Here is an 18271-nt window from a genome sequence, read left to right on the forward strand (position 1 = left end):
TAGGTTTCAGATAAGATTTACTTAAACCAATCGATTAAGATTAAACCAATCAATCCTAGAAACCAGTGAAGCTCAGTCTTAGTTTTCTCAGTGGCAAATCTTTGAGGTCTTATGTGATTGTTTCTAACAATGTCTCACCCCATGGAAATCCCAGAGCCTGACATTCTTCTGCCTCAACCACTCAAATACATGTGTCACAACATCCATGTTATAGTAAACATTATTTTGGGTGTTATTACCCCATTTAGACCATATAGTTCTCAAATGAAAGACACGTGCTTTAAAACATTAGAGCCAGGCAGTAATCAGCACTCTAGGTTGGTTTGTCTACCTACTTGTCAACAACCCCCAGATACATCACTTGCCATGTTCTTCCTGGGCCTCTCCTACCCCTGCTGGCCAGCCTTCCAGGCCAGGCACTCATGATCTACCTACCCCACAGTGACTTCTCTTGTCCTCCTCCTCTCTCTCTCAGAGGTCTCTGCCTCTGACCCCAAGCTTGGGATCTGAAGCCCCACCTACCTCTCTTCTATCCAGCTACTGGCTCTAGACATCTTTATTAACCAATCAGGGGCAATGTTTGTACAACCAAGGAGGTTACACATGAGGATCTGCTTGGAGCAACCAGGTCTTGGGAGACACTATTTAGCCTTTGAATACAAAACAGGAACAGATCAACCCACTATGCATGCACCCAGAGGATAATTTCTTTTAAAAAACTTTAAATGCTGCTCCTGACCCCCATCCCCTGCAATGGACAAAGAGACACCTTGTTGGGGGTGTGTTTCTTATATCAGTCAATGGCAGGTTTGTTTATCCTAGCTTGGTTCCTGGCTTGATGGTCAAAGCTATCTTATACTTAGGATTCATAAAAATTTAATCAAATCAGTCACAAAATCAAATCAAATCAAACCAAATAAAATCAAATTAAACCCAGGAAGTGCAGCACAGAGAAAGGAGACAGAAACCTATAGATTGCCATGCCATTCACAGACCTGCCCTCCAGTGCATGGCACAGGTGACTCATAAGGTGGCATAAGTTCATAACTGGGCCTGGTTCTCACTGAATGCAGCCTTTTAATCAGCTGGCAATGTGCCTCATGCCAGAGACCTCGAACCAGACCAATGGCTCATTGCAGTGAATATTTGCAAGTGAAGATAGGAGGACAGAGGGATGAACTGTGAGACACACTGACACACTACAGTTTCAACAATGAGATGTTTTCCGTGCTTTGTTTTGGGTGTTGTTTGTGTGTTATATTCTTTTGGGGAGGGAGGTTGCATGGGCAAAGTCAGATATGAGGGGATGGGGAGATAATCAGGACTAGGGTACACATGATGGGAAACTCACAAAGTATCAGTAAACATTTTTAAAAGAAAAGAAAAAAAATTAAATGTATTTTTATGTGTCTGGGTGTATCACCTACACGATTATCTGTATCATCTGCATGCAATGCCCTTGGAAGCCAGAAGAGGGCATCAGATTCCCTGGAACTGGAATTATAAATTGTTCTGAGCTGTCATGTAGGTGCTGGGAGCCAAATACCATTTCTCTTCAAGAGCCGCCAATATTACTAAACACTGAACTATCTCTCTAGCCCTTAGGTGAATTTCTTTTCATTTCCTTCCTTCCTTCCTTCCTTCCTTCCTTCCTTCCTTCCTTCCTTCCTTCCTCTTTCTCTCTCTCCCTCCCTCCGTCTGCCCTTTCCTTTTGCTTTTTTTTTGAGACAGGTTCATTCTGTATGTCTATGGATGTCCTGAAACTACTCTATAGGCCAGGCTGGCCTTGAACTCAGAGATCTGCTGGGATTAAAGTCCATTGCCCATAACAGAACAGAGTTTCTTTGAGTAACAGCCCTGGGTATCCTGTCCTCTGGAATTAAACAACAAACAAACAAACAAACAAACAAACAAAACCCCAAGCAAGCAAGCAACCAACCAACCAACCAAACCGTTCTTTAAGCAAGTGTTTAGCCGAGTTTCTGCATTTAGATTGATGTGTGTGAATCTTTTGATATATTGTAGAGTCTTGACTTCTCTGTTCCATCACTCTTACTAATGGTCTACCAGGAGAGGTGTTTATTAGTCATCTAACATAACTCAACAGAGCAGAGAGACTCATTAGCTGTCTGAATGTTGAAGCTCATGGAACCAGACAGTGCACTGGCATGGAGCCACAGGTAAATAGGTCACAGGGCATCTCATTTCTAATCCTAAAACAGAGAGCACAGCTGTACAGAATCTTGGGCCATCAGCCAGCTGTTCTGATGGCTTATAAGACTTTACAGGAAGGTAAGTGTCTCCACAAGAGAAACAGAGGACAGGTTGTTGAGGATTCATGTCCTCAGAGAGTAAGTCTAACAAATTCTCTCCTGCAAAGAAGTAGTAAGAGACACTGCTGATTTGGACTGCCGTCCTTCCTCATTGCCAGGGCTTTGTTCATATTTAAGTCTACCTTGTAGACTCTGCAACATTTGTTCCCCAAGTGTGCTGTCACTAGGAACCTGAAACACAGGGAACACAGTGTTCACATGAGCCTCACACAGACCACAGGTGACAGACGTGAAGTCCCAGCTATCTGTCTCCAGACACGTATCCAGTGTCTCTGTCCTGGAGGTCTTCTCAGCTGTCTGGGAAGAGGGAGGAGCTGATGTTAATCTTGGTCATCAGCTGCTTAAGAGGACATCTTGTGCAAGGATTGAAAACAAATGAACAGTTAGATCTGACTCCAGAACTTAGCCATATGTCTCTGAAGACTTTCTGAAGCATTCCAGGACCTGCGAGCCCATGTGTTAGACAGGAAATCATGTGTTTTTGGCTGTCCAGTGTCACTACTCCTGGGACACAATGGGCAAGATTTTGCTCTACCTTCTTGGTAGATCATGCATCTACCACAGGGCTCCCTTGGCTCAGGAGTCATTTCCCTCTCATCTCACCTGACTGTGCTCTTTAGAGAAATCATCCTTGCAAGGATTGACTTTAGATCCTGGGTATTAGTAACAATGGTCTCAATTGGAGAATGTTAGCATCCCCAGTCCCCATCTCAGATTTGCTAGACACATCTGTCCTTAGAACCGAGGTTCCAGCATGTGTTTGCTACTAACCTTTTGCCAGTCAGCTCTGCTTCCGAGAGCACTCATCCTGGATGGCTAGAGAGATGGCTCAATGGTTAAGAGCAGTGGAAGATCATATAGAGGAGCAGTGTCCAATTTCTAGCACACCCATGGCTGCTCATAACTCTCTGTCACTCCAGTTCCAGGGTATCCAATGCCCCCTTCTTCCCTTTGTGGGCACCAGGGATGCTTTTGGCATACAAATATGCATGTCCCATAAAATATTAGAATCAAGCAACCAATCACTTGTGTATGCTTCATGGTCCTCACCTGTGGAGGACAGTTCTTTTCTCTGAAGCCTGCCCTCCTTACTCCCATATCTGCCATTCTTCTGAGGCTCATCCTTTGACTTTTGTGGTTCTGTGCCTCATGCCAGTCACTACGAAAGCCCTGGAAATGTTGATCCATGTTATGATGGTCTAGTCTGTGTAGTGAGATGAATTCCAGCTGCTCATTTTGTCCTATGAGCTTTCTGAACACACATCAGGTCCTGAGGACAGGCCACGGATGCTTCTAAGGAAAGTTCAGTGTGCAGTCTTCTTATGCCTGATCTGAGGGACAGCTTTAGGTGGCAGTGCCTTGCATGTCATGGGCCCAGTTTCAGCCATGGAGGTCAGTGCAGCTGGAGAGACACAGCTTCATGGAGCAAGGCAGGCAGTGGGTCAGCGAGGACCAGGAGAGATACTGTGGTTGTGGCTCCAGGTCCTAGGTCTGTACCCTCAAGGTCTGCCATTCAGCTCCCATGTAACTAATACTGTTTCCCTCACACTGCACAGCTGACCCCCTATGTCTCAGATCTCAGCTTCTCATGTGTCTGCCTGAGTCACATTCTGCCTGGTTTTCCAAGAACATTATTGGATAAAGAGGTTACAGAGACCAAAAAAGGATGAAAGAGTTTTTTTTGCAAGGATCAGACATCTACAAGGGGCCACTTTATATCTTTTTTTCTGCACAGCATTGCTACCCAACACTACCATCAGAAGCAACAGTTCTAACGTTATAGATGTTGAGGTTGGTAGCCTTAAAGCATAAACCTCAGACTTAGGATATACCTCCATGTGGAAGGTCATAGCCTCTTAGCAGGTGACATGCTGTAGGTGTCTGAGAACAGCTGCACTGTCACTTACTCATGTTTCATTTGATCCAGGACCCAAAGTGTGTGAAAACTGGAACCTAGTAAATGCCATCTCAAGTTACCCATCCAATCTGGACATTACCTGTGACTAACTTCTCACAGGGCATCCTTACCTATTCCAAGTGACCAAGCCAACCCAGTCACTCAACAGGTTCTTTAATGCAGGAATGAGGATTAAAAAGAAAAAAGACAATAGGCAACATTGTAGCATGATTTTAGCCAGTTCTGAGGCTGAGGCAGGTTTATTATTTCCTGTCACACGCCCACGCTTCCCACCGCTAGGAACAGGCGTGCAACAAATGAACAGCTTCTTCTGCGGAATAACCTTTATTGTACAGCACTTTGAGCAGGGGCTTCATGAGCAGGAAACTTGTCTCTGAGTCGGGGACTCCCTACCGAGTTCTACTGTCTAGACGACCTCTCACGCGCAGTCCCCCACGAGCGTTCTCTCTGTCCAGTCTCTGTCCATGCGGGACCTCCCGCAATCTATTTTACCAAGTCTCTCTCCACGTGGCACCTCTCCGTCATCCCTCCACGTGGGGTCTCCCTCTCCGTCTTCCTCTTCTTCTCTCGTGGGGGAGAAGATGCACTGCTATACATGCCTCAGAGACTTGTGTTGCTACCTGATTGGTGCATCCTCCTGTAGCTCAATCACGTGCCCCGGGGGTGGGCTGTGACTTATGTGGTGCATGCGCATTAAGTCTCTTGGCTGGGCAGCAGCTCTGTTTGCTGAGTTCTCGGTGGGAAGCTGGCACCACGTTTGGGTGCAGCACAAACGGCTCCCTACAATTTCCTAGTCTGCTTTTATACCATTTTAATTACATGCAAGTAATGAGGCCAGTTCTAGGTTAAGGGAACAAGCAAGACAATAAACACAATAGTCAAGGAACAAACAAGACAATAAGCAAAGTCCTGTTATCATTGTTAGGGCTTATTAGGATGACCAAGATATCTGATCCTACTTCCCTGTCCTAGCCCAAAGTCATACTCTTGCCGGAAGCCTACTTCTTTGTTCTAGCCTAAAATAGATTCCTGCCCGAGCTTACTTCCCTGTCCTGGCACAATGTCAAATTTCTGTGAAACATCTTCCTAAGCTCTCTGCATTTAAGACTAAGTACTTTAAACAGAATCCTCTTGTTTCATTTGTTTTTGTATCCATGGGAAGCTCAACATTTTCTATCTCCCCAAAGGCTCCAAAATATTCTTTAATTTGTTCTTCCAAAGTATCTGGACTCAGTCCACCCACAAAAACCTTTTTAGGGGGTTCTTTCCCCTTTAACGCTTTGGCCCTTTTGGGGTCTATCAATTTGCCATCAAGTTTGTGTTCTTTCAGTTCCAAAACGTTATCCACACTAGCAGCGTCTTTGGAAAGCACAAATCCAAATCCTCTTGATCTCCCAGTGACTGGATCTGTTTTAATTGTGCAGTCTACAACTTCCCAAAATCGAGACAAATATTCAGTCAGATCTTTCTTGCTCATATCCCAGCTCAAGCCGCCAATAAACATTTTACCGTCATCCTGCTGGTTCTTGCTCGTGTTGATCTTGGATCCCTCTGTGAACTCCTCTATGTTGTTGTATTCATTCATGTCCTCCATGGTGGCGGAGCCGTCGGCAAGGGGGTGCTGGCGCCCAGTCTGGGTCCCGGCAGCAGCGGCAGTGGAGCGTTGTATGGAGCTAGATTTAAAATGGCAGCGGAAGAGGCCAAAACTTGTTTAAAGTCCAGATCCTGTCCCAATTTTACTATTGCTAACATGTCTTCATAAAGAACTGTAGCTAACTTCCAAATACGTCTCTGAACATGTCCAGAAACAGCCTTCCTGATGAAGACTATCATTTCCTTTTGTCCAATATTGGATTGATTTCTAGACCAGTCCATGATTGAGTCAGAGTAACTTGTCACATTAAAGCAAAAAGAAGAGTCATTATAACAACTTCTCTATTTGATTAATTTTTTTCTCAGTTTCCACAGTGTCCATGTTTTCTGTCCCACAAGCTTCTTTTAGAAACTTGAAGCAAGGTGGCTTGTCCAATCTGGAATGTATGCAAGCAAAGGCGGGTCAGGAACATACGTCCAATACATCTTACCTGTCACCATTGTCAGGACACTGTGAGCAGGATGACAAGCCCTGCATCCACCATTGCTGAAGGCATCTGTGAAGGTCACATTTGACACCTGCTGTAATCCTAGACATGAGATTGCAGTTCCCCCAGAGAAATCCAGGGGTTGATACCAGGAACCACACTCAACACTCACACAATTGTTTCTCTGAGCTATGACCTTGCCTAGGAGACTGATTTCCTTTCCCGTCTCAACTATACTGAAGCTCCAGCCCTAGACCCTGTTCTGTTTCTTGTGTGTAAGTACATGCAACTCTCTGGAGAACCTGAGAGTCCCCTCACTGCTGGCATCTTCCATAGAGGAAGATGGGATTTATGCTGGGGGAATTACCCAGATAAAGGGCAGAGCTGACCCAGGAAGCCTAAAGAGAACTTGGGCTCAGCCAACACAAAACACAGCCAACCCATAACGCTGCAAGGTCACTGGGCATCACTGAGTCTCAGCATGGAAAGCAGAGGTGGCCAGGCCATCAGCAAACTATATGGATGGCTTATGAGACTTTACAGAAACGTCAGTGTCCCCAAAAGAGGAACAGAGGACAGGTCCTCTTGAGGATTCATGTCCTCAGAGAGTAAGTCTAATAAATCCTCTCAGGCAGAGAAATGATAACAGTAACTGCTGATCTGGATAGCTGTTCTTTCCTAGTGTCAGGGTCTTGTCCATATTTAAGGCTACCTTGTTGAGAGTGCAAATTTGTTTGTTAAGTGTGCTGTCACTGGGAAACAGACACAGGAAACACAGTGTTCACATGAGCCTCACACAGACCACAGGTGACAGACGTGAAGTCCCAGCTATCTGTCTCCAGCCACGTATTCAGTGTCTCTGTCCTGGAGGCCTTCTCAGCTGTCTGGGAAGAGGGAGAAGCTGATGTTCATCTTGTTCATCAGCTGCTTAAGAGGACATCTTGTGCAAAAATTGAAAGCAAATGAACAGTTCGATCTGACTCCAGAGCTTAGCCACACGTTCTGAAGAATTTGTTTGATACAGAGAGATTCAAGACCAGGACACAGGAGATGTCATCCCTGGGATGAGATGTTGTTCTCTGAGGGCATGTTGATGATTATCAGCCTTGTTGCTCAAGGTATTGCCTGGAGGAGAAAAATAGACAGAAAAGCTGAGAGGGATGTGAGCATCACTGAGAGTGGACGGGACCGAGCAGTGCCTTGGACACTGACTCCACTGCCCACAGCCCGTAGGATCTGGGAAGTGCTCCTGCCTGAGAGACAGCCCAGCTCAGAAGGAGGAAGGACAGCAGAGGCCAGGTGCCTTTCTGGAGCTGAAGGTCTCATCCTCAGAGCAAGGACATCACAGTGAGAAGACAGATGGAGGCATCCTCTGAGCTTCGCTGCAAGGGCTGTACCCCCTGGCAAAGGCTCCTGTTCACAGGTAAGTGTTCCAACAATCTGATTATGTGTGGGAAGGAGAAATCAGAGGCCAAAAGTCTTCTGAAGAGGAGATGTCTAGAGACGATTTGGGGGTTGTGTTTGCAGTCTGGTGCAGAAGGTGCAGCGAGGGACAGAGGCTCAGCAGCAGGAAGCTCTGAGCAGACAGGAGCTGATGAGGGAAGAGAAAAGCCTCAGCTTCTCCTATTCAGTGTCACTCACCTGGGCTGCCAAGGTCAGAAGCTTTAATGTTTGCAATCATGACAGCATGACTGGACAAATAGAAATCAAACCCAGGAGGTCCAGTGAGAAGGCTCTGTGTGGAGACAGGACCGTTTAAATTCAGTCTTCAGCTCTCACAGGGTGGATGGACATACAGACCTGCAGGCTCTTCTCTGCCCTCCACACAGGTGTGTGTCATGCACCTGCAATGTGCACTGAGACATGTGTCTTCCCAAACTCATACATACGATACAGAATTATTGAGTCACACTTGAACATATTGATTCTCATTTGCTCCAAACCTGGGAACTATGTAGAGAAATCCATGGAGTTTTCCTTCTTCCTTTTCTCCTTCTTTCCTTGATTTTCTTCTATTCTTTCTTCCTTCCTGTTTCTTTTCTTTTTCCTTTTCACCACCATTGGTTTCTGAGATCTTTTTAGGAACAGAACCTTCTGAAAAGACGATTCCAATCCCCTTCCTCACAAAGTCCAGTGGGTCAGAAGTCGGAGCAACCAGAGGGGAAAGTCAATGGTTTAATGGAACCACAAGTAGAACAGAAAACAATACAGGAAGTGAGGATTGTACGGAGGAGCAGGAGGAGGTCAGAGAGCTGCTTCTCCTTTTCCCAGACACTCAGTGTGAGGAGTGATATGCGGGCATCTAAATAAAGGATTACACAGAGAGCAAATGACAATCTCTGAGACTCCGAGGGCACGGAGGTCATGCTGCTCACCTACATTACAAGTGCATCCCTACTCACAGGCATAAACCGAGGGATGCTTACACATGCTCAGAACTGGTGGTTTCTCTATTCCCCTTTAGCCTTCCTCTTATCCTGCTGGCTCCTGCCCACCACTACCGAAGTCACTATTGAGTCCTTACCGCCCCAAGTGTTTGAAGGAGAAAGCGTTCTTCTACGTGTTGATAATCTTCCAGAGAACCTTATAGCCTTCGTCTGGTACAAAGGGGTGACAGGCATGAGCCGTGGAATTGCAATGTATGCCGTGGAGTATAGCGTCAGTGTGACTGGACCTGTGCACAGTGGTCGAGAGACATTGTACCGAAGCGGGTCACTGTGGATCCAGAATGTCACCCAGAAGGACACAGGCTTCTACAGCTTTGTAACCATAAGAAAAGGTGGAAAAGTTGCATCAAAAACGATATTGCACCTTCACGTGAACTGTAAGTAATTCTTTGTGACTCTGGGTTCTGGGTGGGGTCCTTCCACTAGACACACAGAAGTATCAGGCCTGGCCTGTGTCTTCCTTCCCTCTGCCCTGAGTCTCCATGTAGGCTCTTAATCGTTTGGCTCAGAACCAACATGGTAAAAAATAATGTCAATTGCACAGAATCCTTCATTTGAATTTACCTTGGAGAAACCTGGATGTATGGAGGGCAAGTCTGCCCAGGACATCAGCCTCTGTCTAGACCATTGGGTTCTTAGCAGGAATCTGTCCTTGAGAAAGACCTTGAGGGAAGAAAGAAAGTCCTGTGGAAGCCATGGGCATCTTACAGAGTTGATCCCAAGAAACCCCCGGCTCCACACCTTTGCTCCAGACTCAACTCCTGATGGCCTGTAAATCTTTTTGCTTGGGTTGGACCCTGACTTTCTGTCTGCAGAGAAGAGTATTGTTACTAGTCAATGTCTTGCACCATATGGAACCCAGTGGTGCACTGTTATGAGAGCCACAATTAGGCTAGGTTTCTGGTTATCCCTAGTGACCCAGAGGGTGAGCAGAGCAGGGTGGATTCCTAGGCCATTAACCCATTGTCCTGATGGGCTTATGAGAGTTCCAGGAAGGTCAGTGTCCTGACGGAGAGGGACAGAGGACATGGCTCCTCCTGAGAAGTTCTTGTCTTTTCCTTTGGGACTAGACTCCATTGTCTCTTACACTCAAGTGAGGACAGGTTCATCTGATGTGAACAGTTTTCCTACATGAGCTGAAGTTCCCACAAAGAAGAGCAAGGCTAACGTGGGTACACTGAGGCACAGTAGTAAACATGTATGACTGAATCAGGTCTTCACCTTGTATCCTGGCTTTATCTCCATTCCCATAGACCCGGAGGTCACTGGCGCAGCCTTCTCAGACCTCCTAGCGGCTTCCTGTATAAGTATCCCTTCCAGGAGGTCATGTTCACATTCCAGACTTGTACTTTCTCTGGGGATGAAAGGGTGTCCTAAGGGAATCACCTAGACAGAGGTTAAGGCATCTCAGAAAGGCCAGGGACATACGGGCGGACAGCTCAGCTCACAGAGGATGGGGCATCGACTTGAAACCCTGCATGGCATGATGGACCCAGAGCAGTCCTCCCAGGACTCAGGTTGTCTCCTCCCACACACTCAGGCTGTGAGCTCCTGACACATCTGCTCCTGGGCCTTTTTGTTTCCTCAGAATCCTGACTGGTGACTGCAGTGATCTGTCCCCTCCCCCACTCATCCTGCAGTTGGTCCCTTTGTATCCCTAACACATCTCTGTCACCTTCCTCCTGAGAGCAAATTCCATCTTTCCAGAGCACCGAGGACACAGGGCAGACTGGGTGCCCGGCTGGGTTTCTGTGTCACACGGGGTGTGCAAAGGCTCCCTCTTTGGTGCTGACTGACCCGTGGTGAGAACACTACAGAGGGCACTCCTAGGGCACAGCGATGCTCAGACATTTGTCTGTCACTGTCACTCAGGAGGGCTGAAACAGAAAGAGCCAAGAGGAGAGGGTAGGTGGGTAGTACTGAGAGTGTACAGGAAGCACAGAGCTTCCCATAGCCCACGAGACTCTGGAAGATGCTTCTGTCTGGGATTTGGCTGAGGTTAGTGGAGGGAGCTGGGGCTGGACCACATATGCTACAGACAGAGGAGAGATCAGACCACAGATTCCAGGGAGGCCCCTCTGTACCCTCTGCTAATGTTGTACCACCTTCCAGGGCCCCCCTGATCAAGGGTGAGGAGACCACACTTTACAGAGTGTGAGAGGAGAGGACTCACCTATTCTCTGGAGTCTCCTCAGGAGCTTAACGGTTCCAGAGGAGTCTCAGGGTTTGTATAAGAGAAGCAGTGCAGCAGAGGCTCAGCCTCAGCAAGAGGCTCAGAGCCAAGAAGTGGGGGAGGGGGAGATTGTTCTCACCCACAGTTAATCAGCACGAGCACACTGTTCTGAAGACTGATGTTCTCAGCTGTGAAGTTCCAAATAAGAAACTGAGATGGTGTTGATCAGTGACAAGGCTCAGTGGATGTTGTTGTTTACTTCATTGTTTGAGTACCTGAGAGCCAGTGACTAAAACTTGTCCCCTTACCCTCCACCCTGTACCCACCTCCACACACTGAGAAACACCCTTGACAGAAGCACACACACATACATGCACACACACACAGACACACACACATACATGCACACACACATACACATACATGCACACACACAGACACACACACACAGACACACACACATACATGCACACACACACAGACACACACATACATGCACACACAGACACACACACATACATGTACACACACACAGACACACACAGAGACACACACACAGAAACATGCACACATACATACACACACATACATGCACACACAGACACACACACATACATGCACACACACAGACACATACACATACATGCACACACACAGACACACACACATACATGCACACACACATACATACACACATACATGCACACACACAGACACACACACAGACACACACACATACATGCACACACACAGACACACACACATACATGCACACACACAGATACATACACATACATGCACACACACAGACACACACACATACATGCACACACACATACATACACACATACATGCACACACACAGACACACACACATACATGCACACACAGATACATACACATACATGTACACACACAGACACACACACATACATGCACACACACAGACACACACACATACATGCACACACACAGACATATACACATACAGACACACACACATACATGCACACACACAGACACACACACACAGACATGCACACACAGTGCAAAAACAAAGTTAAAGGAAGCACTGAGCATATGTATCCCCAAACATATGAATTTGTCACATCCATGAGCATGCATGGTCCTGAGACATCATTCATTCACTCAACCATTCATCGGTTCTCCTGAGATACCTGATGTGTTTTAAGGCAGTTTTTCACTGAAAAATATAAGACCAATACTGGTTCTCACAGTTCTTCCACCCTAGTGGACTGGAAGACAGACCAGTAAACAAAGCTAGATCAGGTGTTCACGTGAATTATTAAAGGAACAAAAAACACAACAAAATTGTGAGAGAGTGAAGACAGATCTGCTGGGAAGAGGTGGGGAGGCTTCACCCCGACACCCATGTACACTGAGTGTGAGCAGGGACCTGGGGACAGCGAGGCGGGGCCATGTTGACACCTGAGGAGAGATCAGCATAGAGAGGAAATGACAAGTGAGGGACACAGAGTGCATGCAGGTATTACGCTGACCCCTACCAAGCGGGGCAGGGAGAACATCACCCACACAGTTTATCTGAGCAATGGACACAGCTGCTCAGGACACAGGGCACCATCTTAGCCGAGTGAAAATGTCCTGATATTGATAATCTCTCTTCCCTTCCAGCCTCTCTTTTCATCTGTGGTCACCCTTCCTCCTCTGCCAAGCTCACTGTTGAATCAGTGCCGCCCAGCGTTGCTGAAGGGGGAAGCGTTCTTCTCCTCGTTCACAATCTTCCAAAGAATCTTCGATCCCTTTTCTGGTACAAAGGGGTGATTTTGCTTAAAAAACTTGAGATTGCCCGACACAGAACAGCTAAGAATTTATCTGAACGGGGCCCTGCCCACAGTGGCAGAGAAACACTGTACAGCAATGGATCCCTGCTGCTCCAGAATGTCACCTGGAAAGACACCGGATTCTACACCCTACGAACTCTGAGTGCAGATTTGACAATAGAATTAGTACACGTTTACCTTCAGGTGCACAGTAAGTGAATCTTTGTGATCATTCAGTGCTTACTGGGGCTTCTACACACAGGATGGTCACTCTTGCATGTGACTCTGCTCTGCTTTTCCCCCCGTGTTAGTGACTGACCATTGTGTGCAGGACTCACATGAAGGAGGGAAATGCCCATGCCCATGGGTCTGACTCTGTCTTCTGGTTCCTCCTTGTATCTAGGAGATCCTAAGATACCAGACTGCTGGTGTCCTCACAGAGTCGTGAGCACCAGGAAACTCTGGCCCCAGTTGTCTGTCCTAGGGTTGAATGAAAATGTCCTGGGTTCCACTTTTCCAGGATTTGGCACTTACTTATGCTCTGAGCAGACAGTGAACAATGACTTTTTGCTTGTGTATATCCAACCAATGTGTTTATTATTACCAAACAAGAGAGTTTCATAAAAAGAATAGAACAGAAAAAGAAAACAACACAATAATAGGAAAATCTAACTAACCCAGGGTTGCTGTACACAGGATGAAGAATACTGCTTCCTGCCTGTGCCCTCATGGCTCACGTTTCCTGATCTTATAGCGCATGGGACCATGAGCCCAGGAGTGGAGATGCTCACAATGGCCTGGTGCCTCCCAAATCCGTCTATACTATCATGTATAGAAAGATGTACTATCGACTTTCCTGTCAGCCATTCTGATATATGTGTTTCCACGTTAGGCTCCCTGTATCAAATGATTCTCTGGTTTGTGTCCAGTGGACATAAACCCTGCCAGCATAATTCCTGGTCCTGCTAAGAAGACCAGCCCGCTGTAAGCCCTCATCCAGTCCTAGTCCTGGGGGCTTCAGGCATTGCAGTAAGAACATGTGGAATGTAAGATCAGATGCTGACTGTGGGTACAGAGGAAAAGAAGAGTCAGAGAGTGAATATCCAGGGTGTGTAGAGATCAAGGTCAGGGGAAGCATCTGCTCAGTGCATGGTGCACATGAGTGTGTGCAGTGTGTGAACAAGGGCAGTGAGGGGGCAGCCGTGGAGACACTGAGGAGAGGTCCACACAGAGGGAATGATTCCAGGGCACTGAGGGATGGAAGGCAGGCTGCTGACTTCCAGCAGGTGATAGACACACCCACACCTGCATCCCTAACCTGAGTGATGAGTCCATCCGCCCAGGATGCAGGTCGCCATCTTTCCACCACGCACGATGACCTCATGTGATGACTTTTCTCCTTTCCCTCCCAGCCTCCCTTTCTTTCTGCTGTGAATCTCTCACCTCTGTTCAACTCACCGTCAATCCAGTGCCACGGCAGGCTGCTGAAGGGGGAAGCGTTCTTCTTCATGTCCATAATCTGCCAGAAGACTTGCAAACCTTCTTCTGGTACAAAGGAGTGCATAGCCTTAAGGGCTTTAAAATTGCAGAATATAGCAGAGCAACAAATTCCGTCATCAGGGGTCCTGCACACAGCGGAAGAGAGACAGGGTACACCAACGGATCCCTGCTGCTCCAGGACGTCACGGAGAAGGACTCGGGCTTCTATACACTACTAACAATAGACAGCAACTTCAAAATTGAAACAACACACGTGCAGATCACTGTAATCAGTAAGTGAATATCTCTGGTTTCCAGCTGCTGGGTGTGGCTTACACCACTTCATATGTGTGGGCTGTGAGGAGGGGGCTGTGCCTTCTCTCCCCCAACTGCATTGTGTCCTCATTTGGCATTTGGGCGCTTACTGCAGGGCACACCTAGGGTGGACCATCAGCATTAGATCAGAGCTCTTCCCCTGTCTCTTCTTGCAGAGAGTTACCCATCCTGTGCTGAGTAAACTCAGCCCAAGGGCATCATTCTCAGCCCTGACCCCTGGTTCTCCCCCCATGCCCACAGCCCTGGAATAGACTCTGCGGGAGTCAGAAAAGCCCTTGCTGAGGAAGCCATTGAGTTTCCACATAGAGCAACAGGCATCCCTTGTGCAAATCTCTGTGATGGTTAGACTCCAGGTGACACTGGGAGATGTTTTTGTCATTGTTTTTCTTTGGATTCCTGTTAGAGCAGACATGGCACAAGGCTGTCACGGTATGTGTCACCACGCAGGGCACTGCCATGGAAGTCAGTTATGCTAGCTACCCTGGACATTTTCAGCAGAGACTCATCCAGGAATGCATACCTGCACAGGACAACCTGGGTGCCCACCCCTTTACCAGCTGTCTGAATCGCCTTTGAAAACTTACTGGAAGGCCAGGGTGTTCAAGGTGATGGACAAAGGACACAGATCTCTTTGTCAAGTGTTTGTTCTCTGATGTCCAGCTCCTGGAATTCTCTCCTGCAGGCTAAATATGTCAGAGTTGCCACAGTGCACATACACTAGAGGTGAGGCGTAATTGTGTTGCTGTTCAGGAGATGGCCTAAGACTTCTGATCTGCCTAGTCTCCTGAGGCTCTTGCCATGCCCATAATGGCAGATAACTCAGAAAGGTAATTAAGGCACCACAAACTTAGGTTGTAGCCTGGCTCCATCCTTGACCCCACAGACATGTGGTTCTCTTGGGCAGTCTTTCAGACCTACTAAGCACTTTAGTCTGCCAGAGGATCTTGTGTTACCACATTCTCTACTGTATATGGCAAATCCCACGGAATATCACCCAGACAGAGGAGAGCCGCCTCCCAAGAAGGACATTAGGTGAAGGTTTATGGAGGAGCCCCTGTCCTGTCCCTAGGACACAGGTGACCTCCTGCTTCATAGCCACAAGAGCCTCCCTACACAACTGCTTCAGGTTTTCATCTCAATTCACCCTATTTTGAGACTCCAGTGAGAATAGGTCTGTTCTTTTCCTAGACATCAGTCAGCAGGTCCCTTCCCAGTCCTCACAGGTATCCCTGTCACCTTCCCGTGGGGAGTCAACCCCACCTCAGAGCATTGAGAACAAAGGGCAGCTTAGAATTCTGTGTTATAAAGGACACATTTGGAGAACATAGCCGAGGGTAGTCCTGGGGTGAGCTGTTGCTGCTCCAAGGTACAGAGATGATTATCAGCCTTGTGCTTGGTACCATCCCTGAAAGCAGGTAGCATCACCCTGGGAAGGGCTGCTTTCTGGGTGGAGGCTGAACTTTGAGGGAGGAAGGATGTAGAGTTTGGAAGTTATGCTGGAGCAATTGTTGTCCTCCATAGAAGAAGAACAGAGTAGGCAACCGCAGCCATGTTGACCCACTGTGTACTTCTCTGATAGGTTTGCAGCCCTGGGTAGTGTCTCTTGTTCACTGGCGTCATGAACATTGCCTGACTGTGCATGTGTAGGTGAGCGCAGAGACTTCTTAGAATCTCCAAGGTGAAAGGACAAGAGAGGGTTCCTCAAGTTGACCTCCATCTAGGTTTTGGGACTTGTACTTAAGCATACAGACTGGATGGTATACACCTGCATTTGCATATACACACGCCCATACTCACACTCCACCCCTAACACTCACTCTCACTCCATATACAGACATATAGTAATGTGAGGTGGAGCTCTATCTGCTGTCAGTAACTCAAAATATGAGTCGCTCATTAACACCTGGATATGGAAGAACTTTGGACATCTACCCATCTCCCCACACGCATATGAGCATGTGTAGCCACTGGACATTCCCCAAAATAATCTAATTAGTTTTTTTTACTCCTAACAAGGCCCTTGCTGTAATGGGCTGGTAGAGAGACCAAGAAGGTCATCTTGAAGTGAAGTCAGATGGTGACTGGGCCAGAATGGAGATTAGGAGGTGAAAACTGAGTTCTGTAGAGGGAGAAAGTTTACCTACACCCCTCATCTTCTGAGTGACAGCAGGCATGTGAGGACAGTAAGGATGGAGACAGGTGAGGACCGATTTCTACACAGTGAAGCCACACAGTCAGGTGCACTGAGGTCATGGAGGTCGTTTGCTCACTCCCTCCATGTTGTGCAGACACTCCACCTACCTCCACTGAGTGATGGATCTAAGCTTCTCTGGTACAGGACCCCATCTTTTCACCAAAGACAAAGATCTCAATATTGATGAATTTGTCTCTTTCCCTTCTATCTTCCCACTTAGTATGTGCTCATCCCTATTTTGTGGTCCAGCTCACTACTGTGTCAACAAAAGGAGCACCAGGGAGCCAAGGATCCAGCCTCAACTCTAGAGAGTCCCCAGAGAGCTTCTCCTCAGGGCTAGCATTGGACTTCCTGTTAGAGCTGACAGGGGAACAAGGCTTTGCTGACACTAGGGTGTGCGATCTGCTGTTCACTGTCATGACAGCTGTGGTCATGTAGGTCACCTGTGCACCTTCTTCTCCTGAGTCTCAGTGGACAGGGGCCAGGACAGAAGCCAACTGTACTGATGGTCTTAGGAGACTTAGATGAAAATCATGTCCCCAAGGGAAGGACAGAGGTCACAATTCTCCATTCACCTCTTTATCCTCAAGAGTCCAGCCTAGGGTAAGTGGAACAGATGCTGCTGATGTGAGCAGTTCCCCCATCTCCAGGTCAGACCATTGCTCATACCTAATCTTAACTCACAGACACTGCCATGATCATACATAGTGTGTCCTAGTACAGGGAACCCGAGGCACATCAAACTCAGTGGCTGAATCAAGGTCAAACGGACCATGGGTGGCACATGCAAATGAAGATATGAGTGTAGTCACAGCTCCAATTTCTTCTCCCTGGAAGCTTTATAGAGTGTAAGCTATAGAGGGGTGTGTGGTGACTGTCATTTAGTCCCTTCCTGTGTTTCTTTGCAGAGCCTGTGACACAGCCCTTCCTGAGAGTCACGGAAAATGCAGTCAGAGCACAGAGCTCAGTGGTCTTCACTTGCTTCTCAGACAACCCTGGGATCTCCATCCGTTGGCTCCTCAATAATCAGATTCTGCAGCTCACAGAGAGGATCACACTTTCCCCATCCAAGTGCCAACTCAGGATAAATTCTGTCAGGAAGGAGGATGCTGGACTGTATCAATGTGAGGCCTTCAACCCAGTCAGCTCGAAGAGCAGTCTCCCAGTCATCCTGGCTGTGATGATTGAATGACCCCACCTCTCATCCTACAGCAGAGGGGGGACATTTCTCAATTGAGATGCCTATAGTTAAACACACTCGCCAGTTCGAGATTTCCATTCATGCTCATGGCGTGGTCGCCATCTCTCGTGTCCCTTCCCACACCTGAGCCTAAACCCCTCCACTCTCTCCCATATTCTGCCTCCTACTCAGTTCATTTCCTCCATCTGCCTCCTGTGAATATTTATTCCCTCTCCCAAGTGAGATGTGAATATCCTCACTTAGGCCTTGTTTCTTGTTTAGCTTCTTTGGGGCTGTGCAGTGTTGTGTGTGTATCTTGTATTTTATG

General features: G+C 47.4%; 2 protein-coding genes across 2 annotated transcripts; one reads left to right on the forward strand and one right to left on the reverse strand.

Annotated features, from left to right (window-relative positions):
• Positions 1 to 5314: 5314 nt before the first annotated feature.
• Positions 5315 to 6776, reverse strand: LOC308413640 (heterogeneous nuclear ribonucleoprotein D-like; the record flags this gene model as incomplete). The annotated part of the gene is made up of 2 exons (XM_080908694.1): positions 5315 to 5957; positions 6700 to 6776. 2 exons carry the CDS (start codon positions 6774 to 6776, stop codon positions 5315 to 5317), a joined length of 720 nt encoding a protein of 239 aa, XP_080764820.1.
• Positions 6777 to 7691: 915 nt separating this feature from the next.
• LOC308413272 (pregnancy-specific glycoprotein 22-like) lies at positions 7692 to 17955 on the forward strand (the record flags this gene model as incomplete). The annotated part of the gene is made up of 5 exons (XM_080908193.1): positions 7692 to 7755; positions 8797 to 9156; positions 12606 to 12965; positions 14167 to 14526; positions 17672 to 17955. The coding sequence occupies 5 exons, from the start codon at positions 7692 to 7694 to the stop codon at positions 17953 to 17955; spliced, it is 1428 nt and encodes a 475-aa protein (XP_080764319.1).
• Between the last annotated feature and the right edge of the window lie 316 nt (positions 17956 to 18271).

The sequence above is a fragment of the Micromys minutus genome, assembly GCF_963924665.1.
Source record: "Micromys minutus genome assembly, chromosome: 32".
In the NCBI taxonomy this organism is placed as follows: Eukaryota; Metazoa; Chordata; class Mammalia; order Rodentia; family Muridae; genus Micromys; species Micromys minutus.